This window comes from Coregonus clupeaformis, unplaced genomic scaffold (assembly GCF_020615455.1).
Source record: "Coregonus clupeaformis isolate EN_2021a unplaced genomic scaffold, ASM2061545v1 scaf1253, whole genome shotgun sequence".
Taxonomy (NCBI): domain Eukaryota; kingdom Metazoa; phylum Chordata; class Actinopteri; order Salmoniformes; family Salmonidae; genus Coregonus; species Coregonus clupeaformis.
Window position 1 is genome coordinate 95842 of NW_025534707.1, and position 11659 is coordinate 107500.

The 11659-nt window shown below is 42.9% G+C and overlaps 1 protein-coding gene across 1 annotated transcript; it reads left to right on the plus strand.

Moving 5' to 3' along the window:
* The first annotated feature begins 872 nt into the window (after positions 1-872).
* Positions 873-2423, plus strand: LOC121565249 (NAD(P)(+)--arginine ADP-ribosyltransferase 2-like). Its single transcript, XM_041876041.2, has 2 exons — positions 873-950; positions 1337-2423. The coding sequence occupies exons 1-2, from the start codon at positions 873-875 to the stop codon at positions 2075-2077; spliced, it is 819 nt and encodes a 272-aa protein (XP_041731975.2). The 3' UTR covers positions 2078-2423.
* The last annotated feature ends 9236 nt before the right edge of the window (positions 2424-11659 follow it).

An 11659-nucleotide genomic window follows, 5' to 3' on the forward strand; every position in this document is an offset into this window, starting at 1 on the left:
GCATTCTGGGCAGAAGAGGGCAGTGTTTAACTCAACCAGCTAAAGGAATGATTGGCAGACAAAGCTTAGACTAGACCAGAGGTAATCAACCCTATTTCTGGAGCGGATCAGGTACTGCAGGATTTTGTCCCAACTAGGCTCCACACTGTATGTGTGTGTGTATGTGAAGGGAATGGGGGATACCTAGTCAGTTGCACAACTGAATGCATTCAACAAAAATGTGTGTTCCACATTTAACCCAACCCTTCTGAATCAGAGAGGTGCAGGGGGCTACCTTAATCGACATCAGGGAGCAGTGGTTGTTGGGGTTTAACTTCTCAAGCAGAGAAACGGCAGATTTTCCACCTTCACCGGCTCAGGGGTCAAACCAGCAACCTTTCGATTACAGCCCAACGCTCTTAAACACTAGGCTACCTGTGTGGGTGTGTGTGTGTGTGTGTGTGTGTGTGTGTGTGTGTGTGTGTGTGTGTGTGTGTGTGTGTGTGTGTGTGTGTGTGTGTACTGTGCTAAAGGGCTACCTGTGTGTGTGTGTGTGTGTGTGTGTGTGTGTGTGTGTGTGTGTGTGTGTGTGTGTGTGTGTGTGTGTGTGTGTGTGTGTGTGTGTGTGTGTGTACTGTGCTAAAGGGCTACCTGTGTGTGTGTGTGTGCGTGTGTGTGTGTGTGTGTACTGTGCTAAGGGGTTTGTGGTTTGAGGGGTACTTGTATCTGTAGGTGCCTGTTCTCAGCAAGAGAGGAGGGACTGTGAAAATAACCACAAGAGCACTGATATAACAAGGCCCCCTGAAAGCTGAACATTTCAATGCTGATTCTGTATCTTAAAAGACAATTAATCTCCATTACAAGTTGCCATTGGACCAACATATTTTGACATCATGGCAAGACACAAGATCCTAAGCTTAACTGTGATGTATTTCATCCAGGCTTGGACTTTGGGTGTGGACTCCAAGATGGTAAGATCTTTACACAATTTTGAGAGAGAGAGAGAGAGAGAGAGAGAGAGACAGAGAGACAGAGAGAGAGTTATTACAGTATTACATTTTTTTATTAGATATGTATTCGTTTTATTTCTTATATATAAATAGTATTATAGCTATTACTTTTATTGTTGTCACTGTTGTTTTCATAATTGTGTGTATCACTTTGCTTTGGCAACATTTATTAATTCGAGAGAGAGAGAGAGAGAGAGAGAGAGAGAGAGAGAGAGAGAGAGAGAGAGAGAGAGAGAGAGAGAGAGAGAGAGAGAGAGAGAGAGAGCATTTAAATGCATTTAAATATATAGAACCATTCCTCTGTTTTACACGTGTTGCCTGTTTTTTCCCCTCCATATTCTCTGAAGGTTAATCTCCATCAGCCTGAACTGAATTCCAGCATACCCTTAGACATGGTCCCTAACTCTGTTGACGACATGTATAACGGCTGCACTGAACAAATGTACAACAAGGTGCGGAAGGAATATCTTCCAAATGAAAACAGAAATGTAGTGATATTCAATGAATCCTGGAAAAAGGCAGCAGGGTGTGCAAAAAATGTGAAGGACAGATTCAAAAAGGACAAGTCCAAGTACAATTCTAAAGACAAACTTACACATGATCATATCAAGGCTATCTGTGCTTACACAGGAGGTCAAACTAAGATGTACCCAGAGTTCAACGAAGCAGTCCGGACCAATAGAACAGAGTACACAACCTCCTTCCAGTTCCACTCTCTGCATTTCCTGCTGACTGACGCCATTCACCTCCTGAAACTAAACCAAAAGACCTGTCACACCACATACCGGAGAACCAACATGGAGTTTGGAGGTGAAGTTAACAAAATAATCAGATTCGGCTTCTTTGCCTCCAGCTCTTTCCTAAAGAACTTGACACATTTTGGAGAGAAGTCCTGCTTTGAGATAAAGACATGTTTTGGCGCTGATCTGAAGTCCTACCCCAAAATGGGGAATCGTGAAAAGGAGGTGTTGATTCCACCGTATGAAGTGTTCAAAGTTACTGCCGTGCTGAAGAAAAAAAATGATAAAAACCTTTGGTGCGATGTTGTGTACAAACTAGAGAGTATCAAACCCCCAAGAGTAACCTGAATTGCAACATTTTTAAGAAGCCAATTATTAATTAAGAAAAATCTATGTTGATCTTGAGTAATTGTCCCTAAATAGGATTTAAATCAAACAGCCAGGCTGCTTATCCTTCTTAAAGTAAATAAAGCCAAACAATGTGTTTTCAGTGTCTGAAGCTTTTATTGTATTACGTTTATTTGTTCATTGGTGGATGTCACATACAAACCTCATCCTGACTACCTGAAATAGTGATTATTAAGATGTTTGTACTAGCCTGTGTATCAGACTCCATAGGAGACTTTAAAACACTTATATGCCTTCTGCAACTTCTGGCAAAATAAAGAAAGAAAATCATTGAGCTTGACTACAGTACGTCTAATCCTTTATATTTGAACTTTCACTGTACTACATTTAGACAAACTAATGTTACAACATTAAATGGGCCACTGATTAAGATATAATATAACATACCACAAGTTGAATTGTCCAATAAAGTGATACTGGAAACTACCAATTGTTGGGGGGAATATTTACTGTCATTTCTTTCTTAGTGCAGCAATAGCAAACAACGGGTTACAAACATTTCAACAAATGACTAAATATTACCACTAGCTTCAACTTCACAAAACGCCCCGCCCGGATTGGCCCACAGGCATCACCAGCTGATTCTCATAAGAGGAGGGGCCCCTGCCCCTGCCGTCCTTGATTGGCTTCGAAGTTTATACTAGGGGCCTCAAGGTTTGCCGTAGTGCTGTTTTCCTTATTCCCTGATAGCTGATTAATTGGTTGGTTGATTGATCGGCTGATCGATAAATCAATTGATTGATTATTGGTATATTGGCTGTTAGTATTCCAGGCCTGAATCAGTCCCTGATTAGAGGGGAAGGATGATGAGGAGGTTTAAGGGTCTTTCTGTACTGTTACTATGGGGAACCTTTTCTCAGTATCAGCAGTGCTGCTGCTGGTGTTAGTCATGTTCACACATAGCTCAGTATGTGTGAACAAACAATTCTCAGAAGCCATGTGGTGTTTCCTGCCTGTGTGTGAGTGTGAGTGCGTGTGTGAGTGTGAGTGTAGGTGTGAGTGTGAGTGTGTGAGTGTGTATTGTACTTTTGTATTTGCACAAAATGTAAGACTACCTTGAAGACAGATACAGCATCTTAAAGACGCCTGAACTTCATGCAAAGGTATGTTCTATTCCATTGCTTCCCTCAATGCAAACCTGAGAGCACACAAACTCCAAGTGAAGAAGAGGAATGTTTGTTTGTATCCGTTTACACCAGAGATGGATAACCCTCCTCCTGGAGAGCTACTGTGTGTGTATGAAGGCTTTTGTTCCAGCCCTGCTCTAACACACACTTTACATTTTAGTGATTTAGCAGACACTCTTATCCAGAGTGACTTACAGTTAGTACATTCATCTTAAGATAGCTAGGCATGACAACCACATATCACAGTCATAGAAAGTATACTTTTTCTCCAAAAAGTCGTTATCAGCAAAGTCAGACCTAGTAAGGGGGAAACAGGTTAAGTGTGAGTTCATTAAAGGTCTTTAATTTGTAGGGGGTGGGAGGGGTCACTGTGGGATTATTTAAGATACCTTTTGAAGAGGTGGGGTTTCAGATGTTTTCGGAACATGGGCAGGGACTCTGTCCTAGCTGTCCCAGCTTCAGGGGAAAGCTGGTTCCACCATTGGGGTGCCGGAACAGAGATGAGCTTGGACTGCGCTGAGCGGGGAGCTGCCCTCCGGTAGGGATTGGAGGGGCAAGAGACCAGAGGTAGCAGAATGCAGTGCTCGGGTTTGGGTGTAAGGTTTGAGTATAGCCTTAAGGTAGGGAGGGGCAGTTCCTCTTTCTACTCCGTAGGCAAGCACCATGGTCTTGTAGTGGATGCGAGCTTTGACTGGAAGCCAGTGGAGTGTGCGGAGGAGCGAAAGTTGAACACCAGGCAGGCTGCAGCACTTTGGAGAAGTTGCAGGGGTGTGATGGCACAAGCAGGGAGCCCAGCCAACAGCGAGTTGCAGTAGTCCAGATGGGATATGACAAGTGCCTGGATTAGGACCTGCACCACTTACTGTGTGAGGTAGGGTCGTAACCTACTGATGTTGTAGAGCATGAACCTGCAGGAGGGAGTCAATGCTTTGATGTTTGCAAAGAAAGTTAGGGTGTTGTCCAGGGTCACGCCAAGATTCTTTGCACTCTGGGAGGGAGATACGGTGGAGTTGTCAACCGTAATGGAGAGGTCTTGGAGCAGGCAGGCCTTGTTGAGGTTGAGTTTGAGGTGGTGGGCCGACCTCCAAGCTGAGATATCTGCCAGGCACCAGGGTGTCAGAAGGGGGGAAGGAGAAAAGTAGTTGAATGTGATCCACATAGCAGTGATAGGAGAGACCATCTGAGGATATGACGGAGCCAAGTGATTTGATATATAGAGAGGAGGAGAGGGCCTAGAACCGAGCCCTGGGAGACAGCAGTAGTGAGAGTATGTGGAGCTGACACAGATCCTCTCCACATCACCTGGTCGGGAGATGTCCAAGAGTGTGCTGAGCCTTAGACGCCCAGCCCTGAGAGGGTGGAGAGGAGGATCTGATGGTCCACAGTGTCGAAGGCAGCGGACAGATCTGGGAGGATTAGAACAGAGGAGAGAGAGTCAGATTTGGCAGAGCGGAGAGCCTCCGTGACAAAGAGAATAGCAGTCTCAGTTGAGTGAACCATCTTGAAGCCTGACTGGTTAGGGTCAAGAAGATTGCTCTGAGAAAGATAGAGAGCGAGTTGGTCCCCCACAGGAAAGGAAGACCCAGAGTTACCTCTGCTGCAGAGGATAAGTTCATTAGAGGTAACTGCACCTCAGATTGCAGCCCAAATAAACGCTACACAGAGTTCAAGTAACAGACACATCTCAACATCAACTGTTCAGAGGAGACTGCGTGAATCAGGCCTTCATGGTCGAATTGCTGCAAAGAAACCACTGCTAAAGGACACCAATAAGAAGAAGAGACTTGCTTGGGCCATGAAACACGAGCAATGGACATTAGACCGGTGGAAATATGTCCTTTGGTCTGATGAGTCCAAATTTTAGAATTCTGGTTCCAACCGCCGTGTAATTTTGTGAGATGCAGAGTAGGTGAACGGATTATCTACGCATGTGTGGTTCCCACCATGAAGCATGGAGGAGGAGGTGTGATGGTGTGGGGGTGCTTTGCTGGTGACACTGTTGGTGATTTATTTAGAATTCAAGGCACACTTAACCAGCATGGCTTCCACAGCATTCTGCAGCAATACGCCATCCTATCTGGTTTGCGCTTAGTGGGACCATCATTTGTTTTTCAACAGGACAATGACCCAACACACCTCCAGGCTGTGTAAGGGCTATTTGACCAAGAAGGAGAGTGATGGAGTGCTGCATCAGATGGCCTGGCCTCCACAATCACCCAACCTCAAACCAATTGAGATGGTTTGGGATGAGTTGGACCGCAGAGTGAAGGAAAAGCAGCCAACAAGTTCTCAGCATATATGGGACCTCCTTCAAGACTGTTGGAAAAGCATTCCAGGTGATGCTGGTTGAGAGAATACCAAGAGTGTGAAAAGTTGTCATCAAGGCAAAGGGTGGCTACTTTGAAGAATCTCAAATATAACATATTTTTGATTTGTTTAACACTTTTTCGATTACTATACAATTCCATTTGTGTTATTTCATCGTTTTGATGTCTTCGCTATTATTCTACAATGTAGGAAATAGCAAAAATAAAGAAAAACCCTTGAATGAGTAGGTGTGTCCAATTTATTGATGTTACTCTTTAATTCCAAGCAGATTCTTTGGTTACATGCAGAGTGCGACATGAGTAAGACATGAGCTTCCCTAAATGCAACAAAGTCAAACTGTGGGGGGTCTCTAAATATTGATAATTTGACTGACAGCAAGATACATCAATCTTACCTGCGAAAGCATCTGAGCAAAACAGCTCCCCTCTGTCTCACTGGACACTGAGTATACAACACATTAAGAACACCTGCTCTTTCCATGACATAGATTGATCAGGTGAATCCAGGTGAAAGCTATGATCTCATTTTGATGTCACTTGTTAAACTAAATCCACTTCAATCAGTGTAGATGAAGGGGAAGAGACAGGTTAAAGAAGGATTTGTAAGCCTTGAGAAAATGGAGACATGGAGTGTGTATGTGTACTATTCAGAGGGTGAATGAGCAAGACGAAAGATTTAAGTGCCTTTGAACGGGGTATGGTAGTGGGTGCCAGGCGCACCGGTTTGCGTGAAGAACTGCAACGCTGCTGGTTTTTTCACACTCAATAGTTTACTGTGTGTATCAAGAATGGTCCACTACTCAAAGGACATCCAGCCAACTTGACACAACTGTGGGAAGCATTGGAGTCTACATGGGCCAGCATCCCTTTGGAACGCTTTTGACACCTTGTAGAGTCCATGCCCAGATGAATTGCGGCTGTTCTGAGGGCAAAAGGGAGCGGGGAGTGCAACTCAATATCCTAATGTTTTTTACACTCAGTGTGTCCTTTTTTGCTCTCTGTGACCAACTGTCTAACACTGTTTTAACGATCCAATCACATTCAATCAGGAAGCTGAGAGAACTCAGAGGACATTGTTCCTTTATTACTTAATCTGGGCATTTGTTTTACTTATTATTATTAAACAGATGTATGCTAATAATTGATCATGAAAAAATGTTGAACCATAATCGTACATATGAAATAACATAACATGTTTGTAATAAAATAATGAAGAGTCATTTTCCAGAGTACAGTATGTCTACATCCTCTCCTCTAAATCTAAACACAACTATTATTTGTCTTATTGTTTCTCTCTTCCTCATTCTCTTAATGTTCTTCTTCTTCCTCTATGTCTCTCTGACACTAAGGCTCTATCTCAATTAGTTTTCCTAGATTACTCTCCTCCTATCTGCTCTCCTCCTGTCTCCTCTCCTCCCATCTCCTCTCCTCCTATCTCCTCTCCTCCTATCTCCTTTCCTCCTGTCTCCTCTCCTCCCATCTCCTCTCCTCCCATCTCCTCTCCTCCTTCTCAACCCTATTAGAGGATGAAGTCCAAGGTCCCTCCCCTTGGAACATATTCTCCAATGTGTTTTGAGAAGGAGGAGAGGAGGAAGGATTGGAGGAGGATTGGAGGAAGGATGAATTGAGAAAGAGCCCGTTGGCAAGTCTGTAATACCACTATTTCCCCTCTATGGTAAGTTCATTTCTCACTTTAACCACTAGGTGGAATAATCATTTAACCATTCAGCACTGTAGCCAACCATCAACATAATAACTACTAGACACTACCAGTAAACAACTAGAGAGAAAGAGAAAGAGAGAGTTCAGTCTTTCTCTCACTCTCTCTCGCCCTCTCTTTCTCTCTCTCCCTCTCTCTCTCTCTCTCTCTCTCTCTCTCTCTCTCTCTCTCTCTCTCTCTCTCTCTCTCTCTCTCTCTCTCTCTCTCTCTCTCTCTCTCCCTCTCTCTCTCTCTCTCTCCCTCTCTCCCTCCCTCTCTCTCTCTCTCCCTCTCACTCTCTCTCACCTGTTCCTCTCTCCTGTTTATGATCACCAGGTCTGCTCCTCTCTCCACACTATCCTGTCTGCTCTCCTCCCAGGATTTATTCTCAATAGAGAGGAAGCAACAGCCGCAGTGAATGTTTTGCCAGCCTTCAGGACAGGGTTGTTCTCCAAGATGAAAACATGAATTGACTTCAACTTATCACACTGGACACTTAATGAAAGAATACAGACTTATGATCAGGTGTGTGTGATTAATGACATGATCATTTATTACTGTAGCTTTACTCACTACAGTTTATTAGGTACACCTTTCTAGTACCGGGTCGGACCCCCCCTTTGCCTCCAGAACAGCTACGCTATGGCGTTCAAATGTTGCTCAATTGGTTTTAAAGGGCCTATCGTGTGCCAGGAAAACATTCCCCACACCATTACACCACCGCCACCAGCCTATACCGTTGACAACAGGCAGGATCGGGCATGGACTCATGCTGCTTACGCCAAATCCTGATTCTGCCATCAGTATGACGCAACAGGAACCGGCATTCGTCGGACCAATCAGTGTTTTTCCACTCCTCAATTCCCTAGTGTTGGTGATCGCGTGCCAACTGGAGCTGCTTCTGCTTGTTTTTAACTGATAGTAGTGGAACCCAGGGTGGTTGTCTGCTGCAATAGCCCATCCATGTCAATGACCGACGAGTTGTGCTGAGATGCTGTTCCGCACGCTACTGTTGTAATGCGCCGTTATTTGCCTTTTTGTGGGCTACGTGTTAGCTTGCACGATTCTTGCCAATCTCCGCGCTCAAAGTCTCTTAGGTTGCTTGTTTTACCCATTCTAACGTTCAATCGAACAGTAACTGAATGACTCGACGCCTGTCTGCCTGCTTTATATAGCAAGCCATGGCCACGTGACTCACTGTCTGTAGGAGCGAACCATTTTCATGAACAAGGTGGGGTACCTAATAAACTGGCCACTGAGTGTTTATGACCATCCATCTAAACAATGTATTGAGTTCTCATGCTGGGCCTCAGTGGCTTCTCTCATTTTTTCACTAGTGATTTAATTTCTTCCCGGTATGGCGACCTCCTATGTGTACACAATTTTGATTTAATTTTTGGGCCTAATCATAGAATTACATATATAATTAGAATAATTTAATTTAATCTATAGGCCTAATAGTAAAGATGTGTCATTTAACTTTTTAAAATATATTTTAATATTTGAATGCCTTTTAACGTGGTATAAACACAACCAGTCATGATGTTTTCATCTTATTATCAAACAATGACTTGAAAAGGCTCCTGCATAGGCTACCTGTGCACGTTACTCAGGGACGGCGTAAAGACCAGTGGTGCCATTTATTTCTTTATTTTAAGAATGTTTTTTTTAAACGTGTCTATAATTAGACACACGGAGCTTCTCTTCTGTCACTCAGTCTAGAACACTGAATAAAGCCTTGCTCACTAGAATGATGTCATAAATGGGTAGAATGATCAATGCATCATCAACAATCTAGTTGACATCGGTGAAGTTTTCTCTGTTCTTTCTGCTTCTCCCACAGAGCGAGGACCGGGGATCTCCAAATGGCATCAGTTTGACCGGTTTTAAGGAAGTTTAAAAGCTGTGAAAACGATCCAACATGTTTCCGATAGTATATCAGTTCATCTTGGATGCATATTTTATGTGGTTGAAAATGAAATACTGTCAGCTTTTATGTTGCTGAAAGAAATTGCACATTTAGTCTACACAACAGGTCCTTAAGCATGCATTTACATTCTTGCAAAATGCTGAAATAAATTATATTTCTCCACTCCTGTTCCCGAGACAAAATTAACATTTGGTCTATAATTTTACTGCGAGGAACACTTCATTCTGCAGGAGTTAATATTATAATAGGCTACATGTGAGGCCTATAGTCAGTGTCCAGACTTCACTTAGTCCACTATTCCAACTAGGCTACTCCACTAAAATAATTCCGGCATCCACACAGTGCCAGTTGATAAATGCAAAGACACATCACTTACAAAACACCAAAAAGTGTTATGAATGACATTCGGTGATAGTCATTAGTTAGCCCTACACAAGTCTTGTAAATTGAATTCCTGTGTACACTTCCTTCTCAGTCTCGACCACACATCTCTGCCTTGGAAAAATGTCCATGTTATCATTGAACCACACTGCATTTTGGAGCATCTATTTGCTCATTTTTCTTACATGCAGTAAGGATGAATAGTGTAGTTTTATTGGAATCTATGTTTTAATTATTGTGATAGGCTCATGTTTTACCAGTATGGCGTACCCCCACTATTTATTTTGCTGGTACTCAGTACCAGACCATTCCGGATTATTTTCACCCATTGTACACTATTCTCCTAAAATAATCTCTCTCAGTCTGTAAATGGTTTCTCTCTTTAGTCAGGGTGTTGTATCTGGTCTGTAGCTGGTCTCTCTCTTTAGTCAAGTTGTTGTAGCTTGTATGTAGCTGGTCTCTCTCTTTAGTCAGGTTGTTGTAACTGGTCTGTAGCTGGTCTCTCTCTCTAGTCAGGGGGTTGTAGCTGGTCTGTAGCTGGTCTCTCTCTTTAGTCAAGTTGTTGTAGCTTGTATGTAGCTTGTCTCTCTCTTTAGTCAGGGTGTTGTAGCTGGTCTGTAGCTGGTCTCTCTCTGCAGATGAGTTGTTCTTATAGTCTAAGAAGCTCTTAGCGACCCCATCATCTGTCACAAAAACAAAAAAAGTGTCTCATTGAAATAGATAATCACAAAACTGCTGGTGAATTGTAGGAATTCAAACTCAAAACTTACAGTAGACAGACAGGCCTATGATCCCAGCCAGTAGGAGAACACACAGCAGCCCCAGACACACTGCAGCAACTCCAGAGGGTCTCTTCCCTGAGTTATCACACATTAAAAGATGTGTATAGTATATTTGTGTGTGTGTGTTTGTGTGTGTGTGTGTTTTTGTGTGTGTGTGTGTGTGTGTGTGTTTGTGTGTGTGTGTGTGTGTACCTTACCTGAGTGTTCAGGTTGTGGTGTGGTCCCTGGGGTCCAGTCAGAAGACGTGGCTGCATTTTCATAGATGGGCTCTTCATTTACATAGATGTCGTCTCCATTATGAAACTGATCCCCTAAAACACACTGTCTTGCCCTAACAGCTTCATTGACATAACCAGTGGCCCCAGACATCTCCATAGTCTACCACTGTCTCTCTATGAGAGCTGTCCAGTGAGTCCAGTCTGGCACTTGCTATTTGTGATGATGGACAGGGAACTATCATACCAGGAAGATATAGACAATAGAGGGGAAGTGGAGAACAAAGACTAGAAGTTGTCATATATTAAATATCATATGTAACAGCTGCAAGTTTCCCAAACTCCCCCTTCCTTTCACCTTTCTGCAGATGTACATTTGACATTTTAGTCATTTAGCAGACGCTCTTATCCAGATCAACTTTGAGTTAGTGCATTGATCTTAAGATAGTCTGTTACGATGAGTTTCTAGGATATCAAGTGATTACGAATGTAAGGATGTACTTAGACACTTTTGATGAGGAGTTCATATAAGATATTTAATACGTACCATGGTTAGTTATAACAGAATAACAGAGATTTGCCTCTATCATCTCCCTAACTCCAGAACAAAGATCCACTCTTTCTATATATACACTCTGTTACAAGTCTCTCCACGAACATCTGGTAATCATCATGGGCACTCCCATTCTTTGATGTTATTACTCCTTACCCCAAGCCAGTATATCCTGTCCATCCATCATGCTATCATAGACATCAGTAATCTCCTTTGACATAACGGAATGTAGACTCTTTGGCCCCAAGCCAATTATCTAGTAACTCTAACCTGGTCCCCAGGATACTATGACATGACATCATTACACTATAAAAACCTCATATCAATAGCGAAGTGAGACAACCACATATCACAGTCGTATTAAGTATATTTTTCCTCTATAAAGAAAGTCAGTGCAAATTCAGTGCTAGTAAGAAAAGTCATGTGCAAGTTTGTTGTTGTTTGGGGGGGATTAGATTGAGATGTCTTATTAAAACTTCTACTGCAGTGGGCTAAATCAGGGTCACAG

Excerpts from the sequence above, each read along its gene's own strand:
- LOC121565249 (XM_041876041.2), top strand. The coding sequence starts at position 873 with ATGGCAAGACACAAGATCCTAAGCTTAACTGTGATGTATTTCATCCAG. Across the intron at positions 951-1,336 it reads TGGGTGTGGACTCCAAGATG|GTTAATCTCCATCAGCCTGA; the intron begins GTAAGATCTTTA and ends TATTCTCTGAAG.